At 44.6% G+C, this 25,889-nt stretch overlaps 1 protein-coding gene across 4 annotated transcripts in view; it reads right to left on the reverse strand.

Moving 5' to 3' along the window:
• The window catches only part of AMOT (angiomotin), a 63,216-nt gene that overhangs the window by 21,129 nt on the left and 16,198 nt on the right, over window positions 1-25,889 (reverse strand). For all 4 annotated transcript variants that reach the window (XM_059157492.1, XM_059157489.1, XM_059157491.1 and 1 more), the window contains 5 exons: window positions 24,368-25,301; window positions 17,586-18,066; window positions 13,109-13,253; window positions 12,151-12,243; window positions 9,320-9,465 (listed from right to left, as the gene is read on the reverse strand). In XM_059157492.1, coding sequence (XP_059013475.1) covers window positions 9,320-9,465; window positions 12,151-12,243; window positions 13,109-13,253; window positions 17,586-18,066; window positions 24,368-25,239 — 1,737 coding nt within the window. In that variant the 5' untranslated portion in view covers window positions 25,240-25,301. The remainder of the gene's footprint in view (window positions 1-9,319; window positions 9,466-12,150; window positions 12,244-13,108; window positions 13,254-17,585; window positions 18,067-24,367; window positions 25,302-25,889) is intronic.

A 25,889-nucleotide genomic window follows, 5' to 3' on the forward strand; every position in this document is an offset into this window, starting at 1 on the left:
AAACCACTGACCAGTAGGTTTCAAGAAGTTAAAAAAAAAAAAAAAAGCTACATAGGCTAGACAGACAGTCTCAGATGGTCTCTGATGGTCTTTGAATTCACAGGTATTCTATGGATCTGCTCTTCCCCTTTTCACCTTCAACACTGACCAATAATTAAGAAAGGAGGCAAAATGAAATCCTAGAATTCTATATGGGCACATTCTTGGAGGTAAAAACAAAACAGAAGTTGTGCCTTAGTTTGTGTGTAAGTATATGGAAAAGAGAACATACAATGTTTGCGCTCCCCACAGGATCCCAGATGATTTATTTTTCTACGTCTTCAGTATTCAAGGAAGTCAAAGTTCACTTGAAAAGTTTCTAAAGCCAAGGTAGTGCCTCAGGTCTAGAGACGAGTACCCATGCACCTCTAGAAGAAGCCAAGTTAATCCATCATTTAAACCAAATTCCCTTTGGATATTCTGTGAATAGGGAAATCATTCCATCCATTCAAGTTTTCTTACCAAAGGCCAATTTTCAAAAACTTGCCAAAGCTCCTCTTCCCTTGCTTTCTTTAATTCTGTATTCTCCAAAAGTGGTTCCTTAAATCACTTCAGATAATTTTAGACCCACCTTCTGTGTTGATATTTTAGACCCACCTTCCCTCCCAACCCCATTCCTACATCTCACTATACCACAAAGGTCTAATCTCTGAAGTTTATTCTTTTTGCCTCTATACCAATGGTTCTTCTCCAGGAATCATGGAGCAATGTGTGGAGACATTTTTGGTTGTTAGAACTAGGGGTAGGTTACTACTGGCTTCCCGTAGGTAGGAACCAGGTATACTTCTAAACATCCCACAACGTACAAGGCAGCCTCCTCTATTACCACCATTAAAATATTATCTGGCCCCGAATGCCAATAATATTGAGGGTGAGAATCCTGGATCTACAATTCAGCACTACTGGAGATCTCATTCATGCCATACTTTGAACAAGTGCTTATATTCACATTTTAATGTTATCATGCTCTCTTTAGTCACAGACCTCTAGCTGAGTGCAAGATTTCTCACTCTGACACTTACTGTGTCCCAGACTGCTTTCACCTTCTCCAAAAGGCTATCCTTTTGATAGTTCAGTCATTATCATCACTTTATTTTTCCAGTCTCAAAATCTTGAAATTATTGTTCCCTCCTTCCTTTGTCTAACATACCCAATCTCTCACTATTACTATGTGTTAATTCTAACATATCGCTTATTCTTTTGTTTCCTTATATTTTCATGACCTACATGGCTTTTTTCTTAAAAGATTTATTTACTTTAGAGAGAGAGAGAGCACGCGTGCATGAGTGGGAGGGACAGAGGGAGAGGGAGAATCTCAAGCAGACTCCACGCTGAGTGTGGAGCCTGATGCCGGGCTTCGTCCTACAACCCTGAGACCACGACCCGACCTCAAACCAAGAGCCAGATGCTCAACCGACTGCATCGCCCAGGCGCCCCTTTGGCCTACATAGGTTTAAGTACTCATTTCACAACAGAGCTATTGTAATAATAACCTAACAGATCTCCTTTCAGCTGCCCTCTCCCATCTACATATAAGCATCTGTGCACATAAACACACATGCACAATCAGTCCATCCTATATACAGTGGCTATAACAGACTTCTTCAAGGAGTACATTAAGGCACTTCTTTATCTAAGAATAAAGCTATCTACTGCTAGCATATCCATTCCAGTAGTATTGATTAGGTATCTACTATATCCAAGGCACTTTTTATACCACCCCTCTCACTCTCTAGGCCAGAGCTCTTCTCTCTCATTCATATCTCAAGCTACTTGATGCTTTTCATTTCACCCCCAGTCTGCTATCACCCCTATTTAGTCTAGACCCAGCTCTTAAAACTGCTTTTATCAAAATATTTCTGCCTCCTACTGCCTTAAAACTCAACCAGGCCTACCTTGCAAATAATCAACCTTTGTATTAGTCTGATCAGATCATTTCTCCTTCTTTTTTTAGTCTGATCATTTTTTCATCCCCCCTCACCATATCACTAAACTCTCCACGAGTTTCTCCTTTACTAATCTTAACTGACCCTGATTGCTGCTTTTCTCAAAAGCCTCTCATAATGTATACTCTATTAGCAGTCACTATAAAAGATTTTATTCATGTATGGATTCATTTATTCATTCAACAGGTATTTACTGAATGCTTATCATATGTCAGGCCCTATTCTGCATCGGAGAGCAGTAGTGATGTAATAATGGGAAGCAAGATTAAGCCCCTGCCCCACTGGAGAGCAGTATCCTATAAGCCCCATAAGGGCAGGGAACTTCTACTCCTTTGTATCTGTTCTAGTTCTAGTTTATTGTTCACTACACTCTTGGTAACCAATTAATATTAATTAGCTGTCAAACAGAAGAATAAAAATGAGCATAGCATAGTTTAGCTATAACACTACAAATATATGAATAAATACACATTCATCAATGTATTTACTTTGGCAAGTCAAGGGTTTCAAGTCACTCTGATTCAGAGATAAATTTTTAAAAAGGAATCATAAAGTGAGAGGAACAACAGAAAGGCAATCCAATGAAGAATAGGGCAAATACTCTCGAGCTCAATCAATCATATTTTTCCATTACACTTCTGCAATAATTTGAACCCATTCCCAAGCATTTGGCAGATCTCTTAACCCCCTTCTGACTCAGGAAAATCTGATCCCTGCAAATGAATACCACGTGATGGCATCTCTTCCCTCCCTCCAACAACTGTGGACGTCTTTCAAATTTATTTTTTAAAAGATGGCTACATACAAAATTGCTTCTCAGACCCTAAAGTTACCCATTTGTCTCAGCCATTTGCAAGGAAGTCATTTAGTCACTGACCTTTTGCTTGTATGCACTGGTGGACAAAGTGTAGGGTAGGATATTTTGGAATTAAGAGATCTGGGCTTTGTCCTAGATTTATCACTAACTATATAATCTGTCTACACTTTAATTTCCTAATCTGTTAAAAGAAGACAAAAGTTTCAAGGTTCATGGTGGGAGATACAATACAGATTTGGAAATGTTTTTGAAAAGTTAAAAAAATGTATGTAGGGGGGTGAGGAATACAGAATACAGAATACAGAATTTTTAGGGAGTGAAAATACTCTATATGATACCATAATGGTCGATACATGTCATTATACATTGATCCAAACCCCACCAAGAGTGATCCCTAACATAAACTATGGACTTTAGATCACTGATGTGTGACCATAGGCTCATCAACTGTAACAAATATGACCTCTCTGGTGGGCAGTGTTAATAATGGCAGAGGCTATGCAGGTACGGAAGCAGGGGATAGACAGAAAATCTCCATACCTTACTTTCTATTTTCCTGGGAACTTGAAACTGCTCTGAAAAGTCTTAATAAATAATAAAAAAATATATACAGATGGATAGGTAGAGGGGTTAGGCCAATTTTACTGGCTAGACTAACACCATCATGGGCATACACTTACTTCATTGGCTAGAAGACACTAAAACTGGTCACACAGAACTAAGTGCAGTGCCATAGAGGACAGTCTTCATTATGTTTGATTTTCATCTTCCTGTCCATTGCCACAACTCCACTCACTATGTCACAGATGTCACAGTTCAAGTGTATTTTCTTTGCTCTTCTCCTTTGTAAAACTAGTTCATATGTTGCTCCATGAGCCTTCAGTAATTTCTGTGTAATTTGATTTAGCCTTACTCAGGAGCCCCTGGCTCCAAGTAAGAGTTCCCTCTGAAGTAATTTGGTAACACTACCCTGGTATTAGCAAGCTGCCTCTGTCTATTGCCAAGAGGCTGTGGTCCACTGGTGGATATTAAAAGAACTGAAGAGTAGAAACCATCTCTAGAAACTTGCTACCAAGAGAATGAAGTACATTCTGTTAAGAAGACTAAAGAAATTATACAAGGCTTCCATCTGGGAATTTAAAAAGTGAAAATCATAGGAAAAACTGAGAAAATCAAGTTTTCAGTGGTCACTCAATCTTTATTTGGGGTGGGGACATAATTTCTTAACATACTGGGTGCAACAATACCTACTTCAAAAAACTATGTTGCCAGGGCACCTGGGTGGCTCAGTGGGTTAAGTGTCTGCCTCTTAATTTCAGGTCAGTTCACGATCTCAGGTCATGAGACTGAAGCCTCTGTTAGGCTCCACATTGGGTATGGAGCCTACTTAAGATTCCCCCGCCCCTCCCCATCAACACAAATACTCTCTCTCTAAAAAAAAAAAAAAAAAAAAAACAACAACAACAAAAAACAAAACAAAACAACAACAACAAAACCGCCATAAATATGGGAAATGTCATCCTTAGATGAAATGCCCTTCAAATAAGCCAAAAATCCATCCTGGGTAGATAAAGTACTTTATCTGAATTCCTATCAATACTCTAAATGCACACATAATTAGTAACCTCAGATCTTCCATCCACATTTATAAGGCATCGTAACTATTGTGTGAGTTTTACCTACTCACACGATGCGCTATTGTCTGGAGATGATTTTGGATGAAACATAAATGTCTATGCCTAGTACATCTTCCTCCAGTACTGGGAAAGGAGACCTTCTTATGGTACTATGTGGATAAGTGTGACAGCAGAAAACTGCCCATCTCTAAAACCAAAATGACAAATCAAGTAAGTAGCAAGGGAATTAGAAAAAAGAAAAAATATCAGCCATAAAAGAATAACAGTGGAAATGGAAGGAAACAACATGAACTTTGTTTTGAAGAATTGAGTGGAGCAGCAAAAGGACATTGGAAAATGCATGGGCATCAAGAGTTAGCAGTGTGATGTCTAAATCATCACCAGCTACGGTAATTCAGAAAAGGTTAACACTTGGGCCCCTTTTCCCTGAATCTCTGTGGCTGTCATTCTAGCCTAAAGCCAAAGAACAAGGCTCACTGACTTTTTCTGCCAGCCCTCCCACATTCCACTCTCTCCCTTCCAGGGCCCTCTGCGCAGTAAGCAGCCCACCCGCAGCATCTTCCCTCTTTGATCTTGCCAGGGCCTTTTTCCCACCATTCCTGAAACAATTACCCAAGCAGTGGCTCAGCTCTGGATCATCATAAGACAGTAGCCAGCCAGAAGTCTGGGCGGCCTTGAGCCTTGTGAGTGGATATGCCAGGCATCTGTCGAAACTCTCCAGTGAGGTCAAATTAGTGGCAGCGTGTGTTGGGGGTGGGAGGGAAGTTGGGGGAGGTCCCTTTGCATGGAAGAATACCATAATTGTTGTGAACAGAGTTCTTTTGCCTTGGAGTTTAATGGGCCTCCACTTCAACATGACCTATGTGTCCACAGAGATAAGGGCAACGATGGAAAGGCACCATTTACCTTGGCTGCTAGTGGCTGCATCGCCGCAGATTGAAGGCAAGACCTGGGTCATAGTGAATCACTGAAAAACCAGGTCTCTCCTGTAGTAAAAGTGCTAGCCCCTTCCAGCAAGATACCTCCCCAGATGTCAACAGAGCGAGGTCCATCAGAGAATCTCTGCTGAGCTTGGAAGAGGAAGAAGCTGTGATTGTGGGAAAGGGTTCTCTGTAAGCCTGAGGCACATTTCTGTATAAAGCTTAGAGCACAGTGAATTGTACCATGGGCCAGAGACTTAATGGGATTAGAAAAATGAAATGTATTTGAAGAGCATCTAAATGAGAACTTTATACACAGAAAGACATAAATACATGCAAGGGTCCTTGGATCATTAAACTAGTCATAATCTTTCCCTGGCCTTCTTCTTTTTAATTGTGATATATTTGACATATAACATTATTATTAGTTTCAGGTATACAACATAATAATTCGATATATGTATTGACCTGACATTATACTTAGTAGGCTAAGAAAATACTCCCTAGACCAACTACTTAATTTGGGAAAAGTTTCCCTAACTCTCATTTGCTAAGTAGACTACAGAGGTTTCTCTTGGAAGAACTTCTAAGGGACAGTAATGGTACCATTTGTAAGCCATAATTAAATTCTCTGTTTATAGGAGACATAGCTAATATTTGACATATCCCTCTGTCTTCAAAAATGATTTTATGTGAGTTATCTCCAGATAGAGAACTACATTTTCTACTCCTGAATACCCTCCTCGATTTAGAGATGTTAACTAATTTTGTGAACACTGAAGATTCCTTACTAGATTAGTTCCAGAGCTACCTTCCATAATGTTCCATACTTAAAAATTTTACCCCAGACAGAAGAAGCCTAATGGAGGTTGAGTCACAGCAGGTGAGTGGAAGTTCAATAATCAATTCCTGTATTTGAGATTAAGGATAAAGAATGTTTTCCTCTGAATATTGTAAAGGAGATAAGGCAACCACCACCCAGGTGCAAACCAAAGTCAGATAGGCTGCTAAGACAGAAAAGATAATAAGAATCAGTGGATTTTTCCTGAGACATGGTTTCAAGCCCCTACATGTGCTAGAGGTGACCACACTTAAGTGTCTGGGAGACATTACACGACCTCTGCCTTTGTGATTCCATTGGGTAGAAGGCTCTTGGCCCATCAAATGTTGCACCTCCTTTAGCAACAGCAACTCAGATTTCCCAACAATCAGACTCTGAGCAGAAGTCCAAGTTGGGTGAAGACTAAAAATTAACAATAATCAATGAGCTCATTTAAGATACCTGGCCACCAGGTGCCATGACTGAAACCTAGCCCAATATTCAGAACTTCTTCTTTAAATCATAAATCTGTGTGTTTTGGGGGCAGGGCCCTAGAAATCTAAATCCTAAAAATCTCTGGAACGGACGCCCAGAAAAGCCTCAGAAGCCAGAAATATATTTCAGGCAACTGTTGCAGTGAGGGCTGCCCAGTGGGAACTACAAATTAACATCCTCTCCTTAGATGTATATTGTATATTATTTTCATGATTAACCACCAGTTACCACTGAGGCCTAGGACACAGCAAACCAAGATAGTTGCAGAGTCTTTGTCCCCATTTACCTCCTACTGGATGGGCACCCATCCTGGAGGGTTAGCAGGGCTGTGTATACAGCCCAATCTCAAACCACTCTGGACAAGCTCCTCACAGTCTGGTTGAAAAAGAGGGGCCCTATGAGTGAAAATTTTTTTTTAAATGAAAAGACGCAGGGGTTACTAAATTTGAACAAGCGCCCACATTTTGTCTTTGGGAATAGAACCAAAGGATGATTCAGACAGGGAGACAAGCAGCAAGGGTAGGGAATGAAGAGTCATGAGATTCCAGTTTTATTCCTGGCTTTACCCAAGACTTGCCATGTGACCACCAGCAAGCTACTTCTCAGCCAGTCTCTCAGTTTTCCCTTCTCTCAAAGAATACAGTCTTATCCTTGTCCTGTAATTTACTCTGTGATTTCCTCACACAAAGGGGAAGGAAAAGCATTAATGAGGTATAGCAAAAGGTTCAAGGGTGTGCTCCTTAGGTCTGGATACCAGACATATACAAGCATTCCTCATGTTCAATAAAGAAACTTAGCAGTATTTCTCATGTAGACAGCTCAAGAAGCAGGACATGAGCCCGATTTATCCAACCTGAAGTTCAATGATTAAGCAAATCAGGTCTAGGATAATACAGGTTAGGTGACATTACCTAGTGGAAATCTATGAACCCACAACCCATAAGCATTTTTTAAAAATACTTATTCATTTGACAGGGGGCAAGCAATGAGAGGGGCAAAGGGAGAGGGAGATGGAGAGAATCTCAAGCAGACTCCCGCTGAGCTTGGAGCCCCATCTCAAAACCCCTGAGGATCATGATCTGAGCTGAGATCAGGAGTCAGACACTCAACTGACTAAGCCATGCAGGTGCCCTCCAAAAAGCATTTTAATCCCTACCCCCAAAACCAAAGGGTATCTGTAAGTCAGATCTCTAGGAACTAGACCCATTCTTACTGAGGGAGGAGCAGCAGGCAATGAAGGCAGGCAGAAAGGAGAGCTCATACATAAAAGAGCTACAGTGCTGAGGGCTTGGTCACGAAACACTTTTTTTTTTTTTTTTTTTTTTTTGGTCTCCAGTTTATAAGGCTTCCAATGTTACAATGGAGGCTATTTTTTCCTCTTAAAACAAAATTCAAATTTTAGAAGAGATAGTGAGATATGAAATTTTCTTCACCACGTTACACTTTGGCATCAATTTTCGCTGGAACACACCCATTCCCTGAAGTATAAAACATCGAAGACTTAGTAGTACTTCAATACAATGACAGCTGACAGGCAAGGTTAATTAGTGACAGGCCAGCAGCAACACTGCCTGTATTTCACATGAACACAGTTCAGTGTTGTAATCGAGTAACATCTACATCAAGACTAATCAGATATGTATTTATCATATGCTTAGTAGTTGGGAGCCCCTGTATTTGTCAAAGAAAGACTCCATCCTTGCACACAAAAAAAGTGACAATTTTACCCCACCACATACCTACATTCTACAACCTAGCCAGGAAGAGCCAAGGCACTGCTCGTGGCCTGCCACGAACTGTAAATTGTCCCTGGGTCCCATCCTGTTTGAGACTGCTTCTATTTCAAAACCAATCTGTAAAATAAATCCTAGGACAAGGGGCATAGCCATCAAATTTCATTTATCTTATTAATTTTCACCTAAGGGGACCAAATTCCCACTGAGTATGGGAAGACAAGGACCATTTTGATGTTAAGATCCCCGGAGTACTTTAAAATTATGGAATCATTTTTTAGCCCTTCTTTAAAAAAAAAAAAAAAAGCTTTAAAGCCCTATAAGGGCAGGAATTAAAAAGTATATATCGGTCACAGGCCTGAAGTAAGGCTAGGTCTACAGTGAGAACTTGTAGGGGGGTGGCTAGCTTCTTAGATGAATGAGCAAATGGAAATTGCTCCTTGACCTTGGTGATTTTCTATTCTGGAGCCAAAGGAACTTGCAGAGAAGAGAAAAGAAATCAAAGTCCACTCACATCAGCACAGCTATAACTAGAAGTAGCAGATGGCAGGGCGCCTGGGTGGCTCAGTCAGTTAAGTGTTCGACTCATAATTTTGGCTCAGGTTGTGAGATGGATCTCTGAGTCAGTCTGTGCGCTCCGTGGGGAACCTGCTTGGGTTTCTCTCTCTCCCTATTCCTCTGCCCCTCTCCCAACTTGTGTTGTCTTTCTAGCCCATGCTCTTAAATAAATAAATAAATAAATAAATAAATAAATCTTTTTAAAAAAAAGAAGTGGCAGATGGTACTTTCCTACTGGGGGATTGTGTAGCTGCCAGTTCACCAAAGTGGGGAGTCCCCTGCACCCTTGATCCCTTGATTTCCCAGCTTTTCCCCACCTCAGCCTCATATGCTACTTAAGGAAACTACACATACCTCTTCTTCCAGCTTGACCACCTTGGCCTGGGCATTGCTCAGGGCCTGGTCTCGGATTTCAATGTGTCGCCGTTGGTCCTCATTGGTAGAACGGGCAGTGGCCAGCTCGGCCTCCAGCTTCTCCTTCTCCCTTTGGCTTTCCTTATCTATCAAGACAAGAGTTGTCATTACTGCCACTCCGGAGCTGGCTCAAAACCTTACCTGAGTAAAACTGACAATGAGACCCATTGTTAAGCATTGTCTAACACACAGCTGAAAGAACCAGCATACCCAAGATCGGGACTCTCTCACTGGCTCTACCACCAACTTGCGATGTAAATTCAGAAAAGTCACTTAACAGTGGTTGTTGTGCAAAAGCAATGTGAAAGGGGATGTAAAAAGTGTGATGAAAAGTATGATGGAAAGAATACACACACATCAGAAGAACAGGCAGGCTTGTTTCTTCAATTTTATTTCTTCAAGTGGTCTTGTATTAGCAAAAGAGCCACTGAGCCCCCCAGAGTTTTCCTTATTATCTTGGGACAGTATATTAAATCAATCTAAAAATGGAATCTCACAGACTGTGTAAAATTCCAAATCCCACTCTTTCCTAACGTTATTTTCCAACTGAAGTATAAGTCCAGGACTGCATGGTAGGGAGAGAAGACCAAGACACGTGTCGTCATCCCCTCTGCCTTTCAGGTCCCTCCCCCCCCCTTTTTTTTTTAAAGATTTCACCTATTCATTTGACAGACAGAGATCACAAGCAGGCAGAGAGGCAGTCAGAGAGAGAGGAAGGGAAGCAGGCTCCCCACTGAGCAGAGAGCCCGATGTGGGGCTCGATCCCAGGACCCTGGGATCATGACCCGAGCCGAAGGCAGAGGCCCCAACCCACTGAGCCACCCGGGTGCCCCCAGGTCCCTCCCCTTTTAACTAGGGCAGACCTCATACCAAAAACTCAAAAGAGCAGTTCTGATTCTCATTTGGAGGTACAGTGCCCTTCCTCTGGAGACCATGATACCTGGGTTTAATAGTGCAGCCTTACCTCCCTCCCCACTCTGACATTACATATCTATTCAGCTGTACCTTGGAAAGAAATGAGTATTTATTGAGTACTTATTACCTACCAAGTACTGTATTCTTAGTCCTCACAAGGACTCCCCTGCAAGAAAAGTGTTATTCTCTTCCCCATTTTGTATATGAAAAGACAAGAGACCCAGAGGGCCTGAGTAACTTGTATGAGGTCTTACAATTAGTCAATGAATACACAGCAGAACCCACGCTTACGGCCAGGCTGTTCTGAACTCTTTCTAACCAGACTGCCTTCTCCTAGGGTTGTGTTGGTTTGGCCTCTCAAGGATGAGTGGACCCCATTCCCCACGGAGGCTCTTCAAGAGGGCTTTCTTGCCTCTTACCACAGTTCCATCCACGCAGCACCCTGTCGATGTCCAAAGGCAAAAAGAACTAAGAGGCCACAAGTCATGCCCTCTTCTCTGCTTGTTAAGTAGAGTCCATTTTTCCCGTCTAGAACCATGCGGCAGCCTTTCCCCTTGCTGTTAATACAATTTTTATCTACTGCATTCCCACATTTTATAAACCAGTAGCAGAGCTCCCAGGACCCCTGAAATACCATTACCATACAGGGAGGAGGGGTATGAACTAGCAGACCTGGGGCAAGAATCCATACATTTTCTCTTTTGATTTGTTTTATCCTGGGAGGTCACCACCTTCCCCACGAGGCAACCGGCTTCCAGGGGCACCGTGACACCCCCAAAGCAACTGCACAACAATTTATACCAGAAAAACTGCGCTCTTCCCTCTGAGACATACCGACAAAGGAATAGGAGGCTCAGGGAAATGAGAAAGAAAAAAGCCCCACTTCTGAGGCCAGTGCACCACAGAGCAACCCAGGGAGGGAGGGGGATATTGTAAGTGAAGATCAAACAAACTTGTAAAAGCGAACTGGAAGCTGCACGGAATGACTTGAAAGGGTCATGTGGAGGCCCAGCAAAGATGGGGCCTGACAAGTCCCCTCGGTGCGCTACTCCAGCTGGGAGCTGCAGGGAGGGAGGCTGGGGGTCGGCAGCACCAATTACGGGCACATGCAGAGTGAGGGTAGTTCATCTGTTTCCCCCTATGGGTTCAATCCACTGCAGAGTTTTTATTGCCGGTTTTATTGTGGTAACTGCAAAGAATGAGGCATTGTCTAGCTGGGTGGAGTCTATTAGGGACCGATAAAGAAGAGGATTAGTTCATTGTCACGGTCCTTGGAGTATTTCCAGACAAAGGAAACACTATTATGGGGAAGACGTAGCTCTGCCCTCCCCCACATCCTCCAACTGGGCAACCAGAGTCAGTAGCTCAGGCCATGGCAGTGGTCCTCCTCTAGCTCCCTTTGCCCTTGGCCAATAAGGAATGATATGATATAATACAGAGTGTTTAACCAAGGGAGCCGCAGGTGCGGATTAGGTATTCCAAACGCTACCATCCTGCATGTTAATCCCGTCTCTACCACAGCCAGCCCACAGAGCCTTCAACAATAAATCCCTCCAACATTAAGAGACCCCATCTTCACTAGGGTCCTTTTCAGCTAGCCGTGACAAAAGCAAGGGTTTCGAGGGGCTTCCCTGGTTTAATACAGAAGGAGCCATGCTGATGTGACTAAATGTGGCAAGCAGCCTTCTTGGCCTCAAAGGATAAAAGAACAAGATGCTTGAATAGGAAAAAGAATCCCTAGATGTCATTTGCTCTGTCCTGGCTGTTCTAGAAGGATATGCAGATCTGTGTAACCTTTTTACACATCTGGCTCCCAACCACACATTAATACCTGCTGCCAGAGCTTTCAGACTTACTTTTTGCAAAGAGCTGAGAGATGGTTTTTCTAGTATCCTCTGATCCCTCATATTCCTTCTCCGCAAGCTGCTTGTTGGCAGTCTCTAGACGCTCTGTGGAATTCAGAGACAATCAACAGGGCTCCATATACAAATTTCCAAGCACATGGTGTTTGCTCTCTAAATACTGATCTTGGGCAAAACAAGCCTGCTTCTTCTTGTTACCAGGGAATAGGTGACACAGACACAGATTCACCAATGTGGAGCCCCAAACCAATCTAAGCCATGGTTGGGAAGGAGGAGGTGAGCACTTAACACTTTCGCCCCTCCCTCACTAAACCGAAGTGCAAAATTCTTAATTCTAATGAAGGAATCTATCCCTGAATACATGACATCTTTCATTTGCCAGGAAAAAGAGCATCAAAGTTATCATGATGTCTTTAAAATCATGTAACATCAAAGCTAGAAGGGGACCATGGGCAGTATCTAGTTCAGTTGTCTCATTTTATCAATAAGACATTTTAAATTCAAAGACAGAAAATAACATTCCCAAGGTCATCAGTTTTGAAGGTGATTAAGGTGGTCTTTTCTCACCATCTCCAGTATTATCATGTTAAGGTAAAAATAAAAGGAGTGAGTCCCAGAAACAACAGAGGACATCACTATTTCAAGCTTGCATGGCCAAGACAGACCTCTGCAAAACCTAGAAAGGAAAGAGGCAACACAGATTGTGGGGACAAGCCAGGTGGATCCAGGAGTCCTGGGGGGATACTGCCTGCTTAACACATCAGCACATCCCACTTTCATGAAGCAAGCTTGAGACCAAGTTCTGATGCCATCCCCAAAACCTAGCCTGGTCTATGCCCTGCAATTGACTGGTCATACTAAGTGGGCTGGACAAGCCTTGAGAGCCCCAATGTATGCTCCTCAGCCCTTCCCTTCGCCATCTTGGCCAGTGCTTCAGAAGTGAGTCGCTCACCTCTCAGATCCCTGTTGAAGTCATGCATCCTTCGAATTTCACCCTCAAGCTTGTTTCTCATGGCTTTCTCCAGGGCCTCTCTTTTGGAGGATGATTTTACAAGGTTCTCATACGCCTCCGACACACGCTGGATTTCTGTCTCCACCTGGAAAAGACCAAAAAAAAAAAAAAAAAGAAAGATAGTGGGGATGGTAGGAGCTTAATGGAATAGATGGTCTGAAAGGATATATGCAAATCCTTAATGACAGCTTCTCCCAGGGCTTTACAGATGGCTAAGAGGCCTGCCTAACAGATAAGAAAAGTTTCCCAGAAGAATTTCTTAAAAAAAAAAAAAAGATGTATTTATTTAACTTGAGAGAGATCTATTGCACATGCACAGGATCAGGGGAGGGGTTGAGGGAGAATAAATCTCAAGGAGATGCTGCACTGAGCACGGAGCCCCACGGTGGAAGCGGGGCGGGGTGGGGGGGGGGCTTAATCCCAGAACTCTGAGATCAGGACCTCAGCCTGTCGCTTAAACCAACTGAGCTCCCCAGGCGCCCCCAGAAGGATTTCTAAAGTCAATGTTCAGCTAGCTCAGCAACCAGATCAGGGGGTCATGAGAGTTCCTCAGGTTCAAAACAAATATGGTTTCTGCCTTCAGAGAAGGTAGTAGGAGAAAATAAATTTCATAAGTACAGTTATAAATGATTTTAATTTCTGCACAAGAATTTTCTTAATTTTGAAAATAGGATTAATAATGTATATAATATGTCAATAACATTATTTCAGAGTGTCCAGAGGGCTTTCACATGTTTATTTCTTTTTTTTTCTTTTTTCCTTTTTTTTTTTAAAGATTTTATTTATTTGTCAGAGACAGAGGGAGAGAGAGCGAGCGAGCACAGGCAGACAAAGGCAGAAGGAGAAGCAGGCTCTCTGCCGAGCAAGGAGCCCGATGTGGGACTCGATCCCAGGACCCTGGGATCATGACCTGAGCCGAAGGCAGCTGCTTAACCAACTGAGCCACCCAGGTGTCCCCACATGTTTATTTCTATTTGCCCTGCTATCTGCCTTCACAGGGACACCGCTCCCCATTTTAGCACAGGGAAAAGTGAAACTGACCTTTCTGAGATCAAGTTAGTGGCAGAGGCGAACCCTAAAAACTCGAAATCTCGGCCTTATCCAGTGGTTCAGTTCACTCTAACAAACCTTTACCAAGGGCTAAATATTTACAGAGATCTTTAAAATACCCGTGGGGGCAGGGGCGCCTAGGTGGCTCAGTGTTTTAAATCCTCTGTCATCGGCTCAGGTCATGGTCCCAGGGTCCTGGGATTGGGTCCTGGGATCGGGTTCTGGAATCGGGTCCCACATCAGGCTCTCTGCTAAGCGAGGAGCCTGCTTCCCCCTCTCTCTCTGCCTGCCTCTCTGCCTACTTGTGATCTCTGTCAGATAAATAAAAAAAATTTTTTAAAAATTTTTTAAATACCCGTGGGGTATGTAGGCATGAATGAGGACATTACTGTTTCCCTTAAAGGAGCTTTCAATCTAATCAAGTAAAACAATCAAGAGAAGGATGCGTTACTCAGAGCAGTAGAAGTAAGTGCTACAAAAGTACAGGGAGGAAGAGGTTACTCCTGGTTGGGGTGAGGGGAGAGGAGACCAATTTCAGGCATTTTGAGTCAGATCCTAAAAGCTAGGTCAGATTTCAATGAGCAGAGGTGAGGGGAAGGGTATTCTATTCTGAGAGAGCGAATGCATTCCCAGAATGACCAGTAGTCTCATTTGGCTAGACTCTGTGGGGTACAAAGAGGGAAGCTGGTAAGATCTGGCTGTAAAGATAGACTGGAGGCAGATCATAAAAGCTTTAATGCCAGGTATTTGGACTTTATCCCATAGTCAGTGGGAAACCAGTACAGATTTTTGAACGGAAATTCACGATCGGAGTTATGTTTTATGATGCCACTGCAAATCTTATAAAATGGGGGGAGAAAAATAAAACATACACACAAAACCTCTAAGGGAAAGGGTCTTGCCCCAAATCAGCGCGAATCGAGAAGAAACTAAGAAATTAGACTCCAGAGTCTTTCTGTAACCAGTACAGCTTCATTGCACATGAAATAACTACAGAGATATTTGCATATAATTTGTATAAGATAAATAAACCCTGTGGCCTATTCAGCAATTTGCAAATTGAATTTGACTCCTGCAGCCATTCTGCATTCCTTCTCAGTTTCCCACTAGCCTTCTTAACAAAGCTCAGGGTACTTTATGGGGAGAACTATCAGGTCCCCAGTGGGAGACTGGAGGAAAGGTGGGGTTACCAAACAACTCAGATTCCACCTGCCCAGCTCCAAAATTATGCCCAAGGCAGGACTGCCTGCAAACAAATGAGGCTTACACCACAGAAAAGAGCAGGCTCCAGAGTGTTTTTCTCCTTGCAGATGGCACCAAGATAGCAGCACAGAAGGTGAAAACTGGTAGTGAATGGCATTTAGAGACAAGATCTGCAAGGCCTGGGCCTGATAAAGCTTTTGCATGAAATTCAAGTGCGGGGTACAGAAAATAAACATTTCCATTTGAAAGAGCAGTCTTGGTATTAGTCTGAACTGGGCAGCCTTTAGACGGACGGCAAGGCTTTCCAGTTCCCCACAGAATGAATGCCACACCTGGAAAGCAGGCCCTTTGCTCACCTTGTTCAGAGTACTATTCCGAGATCTGTACCAATCTTTCTCTTCCCCGCCCCGTGTAGAAATACTGTACCCTCCAAAAGGGTTTTACATCTGTCAACAGGCTCTTCCAGGAAAAGAAGTCATAGAAAGGCAGACCCACTAGTTTGGTTGGGGATGGTGGAGGCAAGGAAGAGGGATGTGGTGGTGGGTTTTTGTCTCATTATTCCCCTCATGAGCCTCGGGCCTCCGTATCTTTTTCTATCACCAGCTGGTATCTCCCATATCTCCCTTTTCCTCTTCTAACCCCACTTAGGCCTCTAATCCACTGCGGCATCGGGTCAGCCTTCACTTTCCCCAGCACTCAATTACACTTGGTGGAGGCATCTTGGCCCTCGCTGGGAACAAGCAACAACGAACAACGCCACAAATCCTGTTCCACTCCTCTTCCCTGTCACCCACCTTCCTGATTACTGCATCAGAGATGGGGCTGGGGCCACCCTGAATAGAGTTTGGGGAGGGGTGTCAACAGTTAAACCCAATCAGCCACACCAGGCCAGTCTGCTTTTAGTGCGTGAGTAGGATTAATTTGTTGCACCGATGTGATTTGGGGGTGGGGCATATAGTTAAATGGGAGGAAGCAGAAAATGGAAAACTGGGGGTAAAGCCACAGAGAAACAGTCCTCTATGAACCCCAACATACCCCACCCAGATTTGGGCACACTGTGAGGGTGTTTCTGTTACATAAAAATACTCAGCTGACAGTAGGCCCTCCTTTACTTTAGGACCCAGATCTGGTGTTTATAAATTCTCAGTTTCATTCAGGCCCCTGAAATTTCCACTCCTGGGTGTCTCCTAAGGACAGAGTTGCTGAACAAAACAGGGCAATGTACCCTCCCTCCCACACCTTCACCCTCACCTCCCCGAACAGTTCACATTGTCGGGAGATCAAACCACATGAGATCCACAATGACAAAAGCTGCAAAGAGGCTGCCAAAGGTATAACCCTATTCAGGGACAGCCACTGGAAGCCAAGAGCTAAGGTTCCTAGGTTAGGGCACTCAAGAGCTAAAGTCCCAGCTAGAGGAGACAAGAGGGGCCCAGGGAAGAATAAGAACTCTATGGGACAGACACTCCTTTTCCTACTTCCTCAGCCTAGGGCTGTCACCTGTCACCCAGCTGTGGTGCTAAGCCCCTCCTGCCCCCCACACACCAGAGAAAGACAGCAGATGTTGAATGTGAGCTGCAGGGAAAAACCAAAGCAAAGAGGAGGCAAAGAAAGAGGTGTTGAAAAAGAGTTACGATGAGAACTCCCACTTGGAAAAGTGTTCTAAGCCCTTTCCAGAACAAGGCAGAGCACGATCAGTGGTGATCGTGAGTGAGCTGTTTGTGGGAATTCAGTGGTGAGATGTTTGTGGGAATTATCTAATTTAAGATCCAAATTTAGTTTAAGATCCAAATTCAGTTACGAGGGAAAATATAATCAAGACAAAAGGTCTTTAGGCTGGCAGGACCCTCACCTACACAGGCATTGTCAGTGTTCTTGACCCTAAGAAGTTTCTCAGCCTTCTGGAAAACAATTACGTTTTCTTTAGGGCTATGGTATCTGGGAAAACTGTACCAATATGTTCTTTTCTCCCCCACATAAATGTAAAATGTGACTCCTCCTGGGAAGACAGGCTTTTTTCCAGTTTGGTCCATATCTAACCTTCAGATACAAGACTCCAGAAGACCCGAGTATAAGTCACGCAGGCACCAGCGAGTGGAGACGTACATCTCTAGGCAACACGTGACTGAAAGAAGACTCTGCTAGCCCGAAACGGAGGCCTCACCTTCTGCAGCCGCGCCACCTTCTCGTAGCATCCTTCCAGTTCCTGCCGCAAGTTCCGGTTCTCATCTGACAGGATCTCAACCATCTGCTGGGCTCGGGAAACGATGGCAAATGGGTCTGCTGGCATTGGCTGGTAGGAAGCGGAGGACTGCTGAGCCCGAGGCATAGCTGAATAGGGCTCGCCGGCCTGCTGCTGGTGATGGTGGTGGTGCTGCTGCTGCTGTGGCTGACTCAGGCTGGGCTGAGGGAGCCGGTAATGATCGCTCTGGTGAGCCGGGGTCGGGAGGAAATGCTGCTGAGGCCTAGGCAGGTGAGCTGAGTGCTCTCCTTGGTTTGGGACCAACGAGTGTTGGGCAGGAGACAATCTCGTGGCTGGTGGAGACTGCAGCAAGGACAAGGAACCCCCAGAAGTGAGGGAAGAAGTAGGACTGTGAGGCCGTGAGCTCCGGGCCGACAGTGGTAATGAGATGTCCTGCGCCGGCCTGGAAAACACGGTTTACACGCTCAGGTTAAGCTTTCTCCCGTGGCACCGGGGGGTGGGGGGTTGCGGGGGGAGAAGGGCACGAGAAAGTGAGATGAGGAGGCTTCCGGGGCCCGCTCCCCGCCCCCAAGGAGACCTGCAAAACGAGGAGCAGGCAGGGTTAGACTCGGAAGTCTCTGCAAAGAGCTCCACAGCCCTTTCCAGGCCTGACCCGTGAGTGATTGATGGAGGTGTGATCCCACGGAGGATGGAACCAGGTGACCTCCAGGGTCGCTTGGTGAAAATCTGAGTGACATACATGAGTCTTCCAGAAGGTAATTTTCACATCATTATTTTAAACAAAACCTCTGACATTCTGTATGTGGTCAGCACATGTAAAGGGTCAAATTCAGAAAATGTGTTCCACTTGCCCACAAGGAAATGGCAAACCACAGTCAAAATTAGTCCCCTGCTCGCTATTGGCAACTCTCTTTCATAATTCATATATTCACAGAAAATTACTTGAGGATGTGTAAGTCCTTATTATGTTAGAGACCAAATAATTATTGTTGATTACACTTAATAATTGAATAAGGTCTATTAGCAGTGATGATACCAAGAATTGGAGAGGATTTACAGGCAACACTGTCATACTATTTTTAATGACCTGACCACAAAATGTAAGTACTGGAAAAGCCTTCAAGAAATCATTTAATCCACTCTGTCACTGGACAAATGAGGAAATTGAAGTCCAAGAGAGAGGAAGCAATCTGTCAGATATTACAGAATGACTTATTGGTAGTACCAGGGTAGAACCTATGCCCAAATTCCATTTTTCTGCTCCTTCCACTACCATAATACATTGACTTCCACACAAGGATATTCAGATCCCCAAGTGATTTCTTATAGAAAGTTCCAGAAAGAGAACTTCGGTACATTGTTTAATATGGCTCTCCCATTTTTGTACCTCCTACTGGACTGTTAGCCATTAAGGGAAATAAGGACAGTATGTAAATGGATCACTTTCACCATCTCCACCATCAGCAAGAATATTTGGAAGTATACACTAACGACGAAAAGCTTGTTCGTCCCCCCAGCCCATGCCCAACTAACCTCATATACTCCCACATCCTGTGGATGCTTGTCCTACAGTTGATATTTCTCAATCCAGGGAAGACAGATGGCTAAGAGCATGGGATTTGGATCCCAATAGAATTGTGAGACCTTTTCTACTGCCTACTGGCTGTGTAACCTTGCTCATGTTACTTAATCTGCATGAGCCTGTTTTGTTCCTGAGGTCACCGATGAATTACAAAAATACTGGGCTCCTCTCATTTTTGAGCTCTACAGGAATTACAAAGAGTCCCTTATCTACCTTCCAGTAAGATAGGTTGACCCTGTTAGGGATTTTACTTATGGGATATTCATTTAATCGTTGCACTACATTGCACAGAATACATGGTGGAACTGGGACAAATCACTAGGAGCAATTAACTTTTAACTTGCATTCCAGAAGCTAAAGCACATCCCTCCCACATACATTTCAGTTATCATTATTGTTCACATATCTATCCCAACAAGAGATCCTCACTGTAAGGGCTTTTTTACGGCTACAAAGTCACTCCAAACACTTACATACCCCAATAACCCAGATGCTTGCCAGAGCCCTCAAATCTTCTCAAGCCCTCAGTTCTGTATCTCAGTCCCAGGGATGCCTCTGTCGTACTTCTACTCTTACAATTCCATATACACAACACTATCAATAATTGCTGAATACTGAAGAGGGCATGCGACCTATTTGTGGACAGAAGAATTTACATGATTCCCATTATTACACCTGGAAAGTTGCTACTGTATATTACCTTTCTTTGGAAATGTTCAAAACACTTGTCCAATCAAAAGCCTAGGAGCTACTTATAAATTTATTTGGGGAAGTCTTAACCCATTTTCTGTACCGTGGATCTTCAGTTTCCTTAAGGGTCAAATGGACACTGCGCTCTTTCTCTTCTTTGAGTAAGAACTATTATAATTTTTATATATCCCTAGAATTAAAATATTATGTACTGGATTTGTTAAGGCTTTTGGATCTCTTGGGCAGAAGAGAGGGGCTTAAATTTCATATTCTCCAATCCAGCTCTGAAAATTAAAGGGGAAAATGGCCAAATTAATCTTCATCTTTGTTGTCAGGATTTGGAAATCCCGGGCCTGGGAAGTATTCTCTTTTAAAGACTGAATGCCCAGTTCTGAAATGCGCTTCCTCCCCTCAGCTCCTCTGGGCCCCATCAGCAGTCCAGCCTCTCTCTCAAACAGGCTGGCCACTGGCCTCCCTCCTGCCTGGAGGCTGATAGGCCTTTCCATGCCCTGGACAGTACATGGCCTCCCAGGGGCCTCAGGAAGGAGGAGACCACAAGGTCTCCAGGAAGAGGTCTCTGGAGTCAGATAAGCCCAGCACAGCAGTGGCTCTGGGCATGACTCTGAGCTCTACTTAGAGATAACAGAGACAAGGTAACTGCCCCTCTTCGGCTCCCCAGCCTGGGAAAGAAAGCAGATTTCAGCGCACTATGATGTTGGGAAAACCAAGGCAGTCCGTCCCTGGCAGGTTTGCAAACATGAAGCAAGGCTTGGGCAGTCACAAAAGAAGAGAAAGCCCTCCAGCCAACCAGCTCCATCTGGGCTCCAGCATCCACCCACCACAAAAAAAGCAGGACTGTATTAACACTCCTGTGAAGTTCCCCCTGAGAGGAGGGGACTGAGGCATGGCAGGGATGCAGAAGAGGGTGGGGGGCGAATGTCAGAGGAAGCAAAAGTACATTCAAGATGAAATAATAAGAGTAATAGTAAGGACAGTAGTAATCCAGGTGGCAGCTGGGTGAGTGGCGCGCTCCCTAAGTGCTTCAACGGCACAGCAGTGTGAATCGCTTCCCGCTGACATATTAACCAGGAACAACAAGTTGCCAGCAGACAATAGAATCACGTGATTCCCGTGGAAGCCCTGACCTGCCTCCGGGCCTTTCCCTCCCTTCATCCAGCTCCTTCCCAAGACAACCTGGGTCTTGGGAAGGATTGGGTGGAAAAGGGGAGGGCAGGGCCTAAACGCAAGGCTGAGACCAAGGACCAAAATCAGCATCCTTCCCCAAAGCGGGGGAGGGAGGGACTCCTTCTCGAAGACGGCCTGTGAGGACACAAAAGGAAAGCAAAAGCCGGTCCATGGAGCTGACACAGCACCTTCCACCCTGCCACCTCACTGGGAGCCTCTGCCTTCCTCAGTCACACACACCCCCCGCCCCCTCCCCACACCCCTACACCCCACACAATCCTGGTCCACACGTGTGCAAACCCACACATGCACACTCTCACCAGAGCAGGTGCCACCAACAGCCTGGAACCCAATTTATTCTCCCCACAGAAACTGCCTTTCCCAGGCTCTGTGACCGTGAATCTGTGAATCCTGGAGAGGGCTGCAAATTCTTGATTGTTTCTCTTGCACAACCAGCTCGGCTCTGAACTACAGAGTTAGGTCACCCTTAGATTCCACTAAGAAAGGATTTCAAGAAACCTCAGATCTGGGCAGGATTTCAACAACTGAAAGGAAGTGGCTGCTTTACAAACAGAAAGGTTTTAATTTTTAAAAGCAGTTGATAAATGCGTAAACCCCAGATGCAGAAAAGGCTCAGCACTTAGAAAGACAAAGCTTCAGAAATTTTTTTAATTCTTCAGATGGCTTGGCCTTGTTTCCCATCTGGAGTTCTGGGCATTCAGGATATTTATTTTTCAAGCGGGGAGGAGGGCACAGGGAAGATGAAGTAATAAAAAAAATTGTTTATAACATTTTGTTAATTCTAACAGCCAATCTCTAGCCTTTCACTGCACCTCTAAAAGCAAACAAAGGTTTTCTGAACAGCAATTTGTTCAAAGAGTTTGCTGTGCATTCTTGATCTGTAATTTATGGATTAAGAACTAAGAATTTCATCGTCTAATTGATGTTAGCGGCAGTTACTTGGAAAGGTACTCACAAAGTGTCTAGCAAGTTGGTTCAAGGAAATAAAGGAGGAAAAATGTGTCACCACCTAAAAGCAGTCCATTTCTGGAAAGCAGTTCAACTATTTCCCCTTACCAGTAATTTGTCAATAGGTGCCACTCCCTCACCCCAGGTCCTAAAGAAATTTTATTGCCAGAATTTGTCTGATGCAGACCCAAACTTCACACAGAGCATCTTCTGATGAGGACCATTTTAAGTCTGATTATTCACCAAGCATATCAAGTACCCTGTTCCTCCCCTATAGAGGGGGAAAAAAAACTACAGAGCTAACCTGTGTATTAAAATTCTGCTCAAGAGAGGGGAATCAGCATGGGCTCTACTGCTTCTGGGGATAGGGAGAGAGCTCCATAGATAACATGGGAGGGAAGAGAAGCTACAAGTATCTTCCTGTGAAATATACGGAGCTAAATTTCTCTGGTGGCTTAATCAGTAAGGGAAGAAGAAAAAATCTCTTTGGGCTCCTTATTATTTATTTAGGCAGATCAAAGGGCTTTTCCATCTAGCTTCAAACACTGTGGGAGTCATTTCAGATCACAAACAATACTGGTGAATGAGTTCTGAAAATAGCTTTCCTCGGAAGGCGGGCCTTGCACTAAGCGGGGCTTTGGATTCTGCTCCACACCCCAGCCAACATACTCCCCCTCCCACAAGGCAACAGACGTCAGCCCATCCACATAAGGGACAGAGTCCCACAGACTCTTCCGTGCTGAAGGGAAGAGCAAAACAAAAATCCCCAGCTTCATTGACATTTTGCTGGCTTGGATGGGTTTCCACTAAGCTAAGCAGTCCAACTGACCAACCCCTCCCTGGGTCTTCCGTTTCATTGGGCAGATGGGAATCGGGTTCTTGCTCTCATTTAAACGGGAAGGGCCCTGTCTGTTACCCCATATCCTGTTCTAAGACACTTATCAGAACTTAGGCTCCTGCCCTTTGAGAGCTGTATAGAAGGGGTTGAAAAAAGTTAGGATATCAACCTGGGTTAAGAAGAAAAAAGTCCTAAACTGGCCAAGTTATGGGTGGAGCCCAAAGTGAATTGCTTCTGGCTATAAAACAGGACCTGGAGGGGGCAAAAAAAGAAGTACCAGGAAATGCCAGGTGCATTCTCTTACCTTCACCCTAGTTGACCCCCTGACTGCCTTCTCTCCTGAGTCACCCAATGAACTTCAAGCCAGGCGGCTCTTTCCCAAGTAAGTGAGGAGATAGGAGGTGAAGAGTTAGACATCAAAGAGATCACAGGCCTAACCTGGGAAAGGGCCCCCCTAGGTGCAGGGACTTCAAACCTCACGGTCACCCATAATTGTCCATGGTAACAGGGCAGGAATGCCACACAAAACTGCCATCATTTTTGGCCATAGTCCAAACCTCCCCCCTGCCCCATATGCTGAACTCCTACCAATCAGAGACACAGCCCAAACAGTAACAAAAGAAACAACAAACAGAATCATGGCATCCTAAGGTCCAGTCGACACAGCGAGGGGGGCACAATGGGCCTCTGAATAATGCAAACGTACATTTTTGAATAACTGGACAATATGAAACCGTCCTCCTGAATTAATGACACGTGGTAAAGAAATCATGGGAATATGATTCTTTCTGCATTTTTGGCAACTGACTAAAAGTTCTATGTGACATGATGTCGCATAGATGTCACAAAAACGTGACAGGCAACTAACAAACGCTCTAAGGAAGAAAGATGAAACAGTCCAAAGTTCATGAACTGCAAGGACATCAAAGGCAAGTCACATCTGAACCTGCACATATCCAGTTCCCCCCACAGTACTATCTAGGTGTTTGTTTTGTGTCCAAAAGAATCATAGGAATTCTGCAGAAAGATTCATTCCTAAAAGGAAGTGAAGAGAGTACTATGGAAGGGAATAACTGAAAGCGATAGGTTATTCCAGATTGAAGTCCAATTTAATTTGCTTCTGCTCCTCCAGGAAGGGCTTAACAACTCAGAAGAAGAGCCAACACTGACCCTTCCTTCACAATCCCGGGAGACAGGACAGCATGTAGCTGTAGAAATCAAGACTTGCGCTCCTGTTCATCCATTAGGCAGTTGGGGCCATGCTCAACCTATAAGGTCAAGAGAATGTTAATACAGCACTAATTATGGCTGAAGAGGCTAGAAATCCAGGTTGGCAGGAAATTTACTAAGCCAGGGGCCAGCCATGCATTGCAGAGTTTGTTATACCAAACACCTGCCCATTCCTTCCCTTCAGATTCCCAACACACAGCAGAAGCTGGGTGGGGATGCCAGGAAATGACAGAAAGGGAACTCTCTTACCTGGCTGCTCCATACTCAGGGGGATGCTGATACCTCATCAGTTGCCCCTCTGTTCTCCCTGGCTGGTTCAGACGATGCTCACTATAGAAGTGCCCTGGCTCTTGGGGCTTGCACACTACAGATTGGGGTGGCATGCCCTTGAAGGGATACTCTGGTGGGGGACCTCGGTGTTCCATGCCCTTCAGGCTATGCTGGCTGGGAGGTGGCCCCTGGGCCTTGTAGAATTCACTGGAACTTGTGGGAGTCTTGTAGAGGTCACTGGGTTGTGGTGGGGAGAGGGGAGCGCTGGTAACAGGTGGATGGGCCTTAACTCCACTGGTGGCCAGTGACATCTGCATTAGTCGTTCACTCAAGGAGCGGACATGTCCTTGCTTAAGGTCTCTGAGTCCTTCATCCTGGTGCATCTTCCCAGGATTGAGTCGCTGAACTGATGGGCGTCCCTCGGTCCTCATCTTCTGGTTGGTGACTCCGGTGACATAGAAGGCAGCTCCAACACTGGCATGCTGTTGGCCCCGAAAGTACTGGGACTGGACCTTGGCTTCTTCATAGGTTGGGAGTTCTTCATTATTCTGCATTCTAGGGGAAAGCTGCTTCTCCATGATGATGTTTTCTGTCTGGATTTCCTGCCCCTGGGGTTCTTGTCGAGCAGCATGAGCCACAAGCTGTTGGTGGTGATCTTGGGGACTCAACACATCATTCTGAGGGCCTGGATTCCCACTGCTACTGGGGAAAGGAGGGCCATTCCCTGTGGCTTGCTGGTGTATGGCAAGCAGGTTGCGATTCTCATTAGGATTGCCATAGCGAAGCTGCTCTTGTAGCAGACGCTGCAACACTGTGGTTCCTCCACTTGGCTGTTCTTCAGAATTTCTCATCTCTATTGCTTGTGGTGCCTTGTGAAGAGAGAGAGAAATTGGGCACCTGGGCTGCCCTTGACCTGGGAAGGGGAAACAGGAAGCTTAACACCCAGTTGATGGATAAATCATTTCTTCTAAAGGGGAAGAAAATGGTATTTGGGGGTGAGGATTCCACTCCAGAGACAAAGGAGAGAATTGAACTTAGAATTAATAGGTTAATTGTTTGGTGACTCCTGGTTCTAGCATTGATATGATGAGGAACATGGGGACATAAGACCTCACTGTTTCCTCTTTTGCTTTTAGCATGGGTTAAATATACAATCTTGGTTTGACTTCTGAGAGAACTGGGGAGACCTGGAGCAGTCAGGTAGGGTGAGCAGAGAGGGCAATTTTCCTAGGTCCTTACTCAGAAAGTTCACCTCTCTGTATTCTATTTAAATGAAAAATCCAACTCTTAAGGCCATGACACTGGGGGCAGGCCAGTAGGGAGAATTTACCCTACAGGCAGGATCTGTAAAGCAGGTCATCATGTGAAGGGAGCTACAAAATGCCAAATAATCACTAAAATAAGTAAGAGGTGAAGAGAGCTTGGCTTGCACTTAGTGGAAATGATCCCCACTTGATGCAAATCATTTTCTCTGATCTCATAAAACTTTGAAAGATAGCCT

The sequence above is a fragment of the Mustela lutreola genome, chromosome X, assembly GCF_030435805.1.
Source record: "Mustela lutreola isolate mMusLut2 chromosome X, mMusLut2.pri, whole genome shotgun sequence".
Classification (NCBI taxonomy): domain Eukaryota; kingdom Metazoa; phylum Chordata; class Mammalia; order Carnivora; family Mustelidae; genus Mustela; species Mustela lutreola.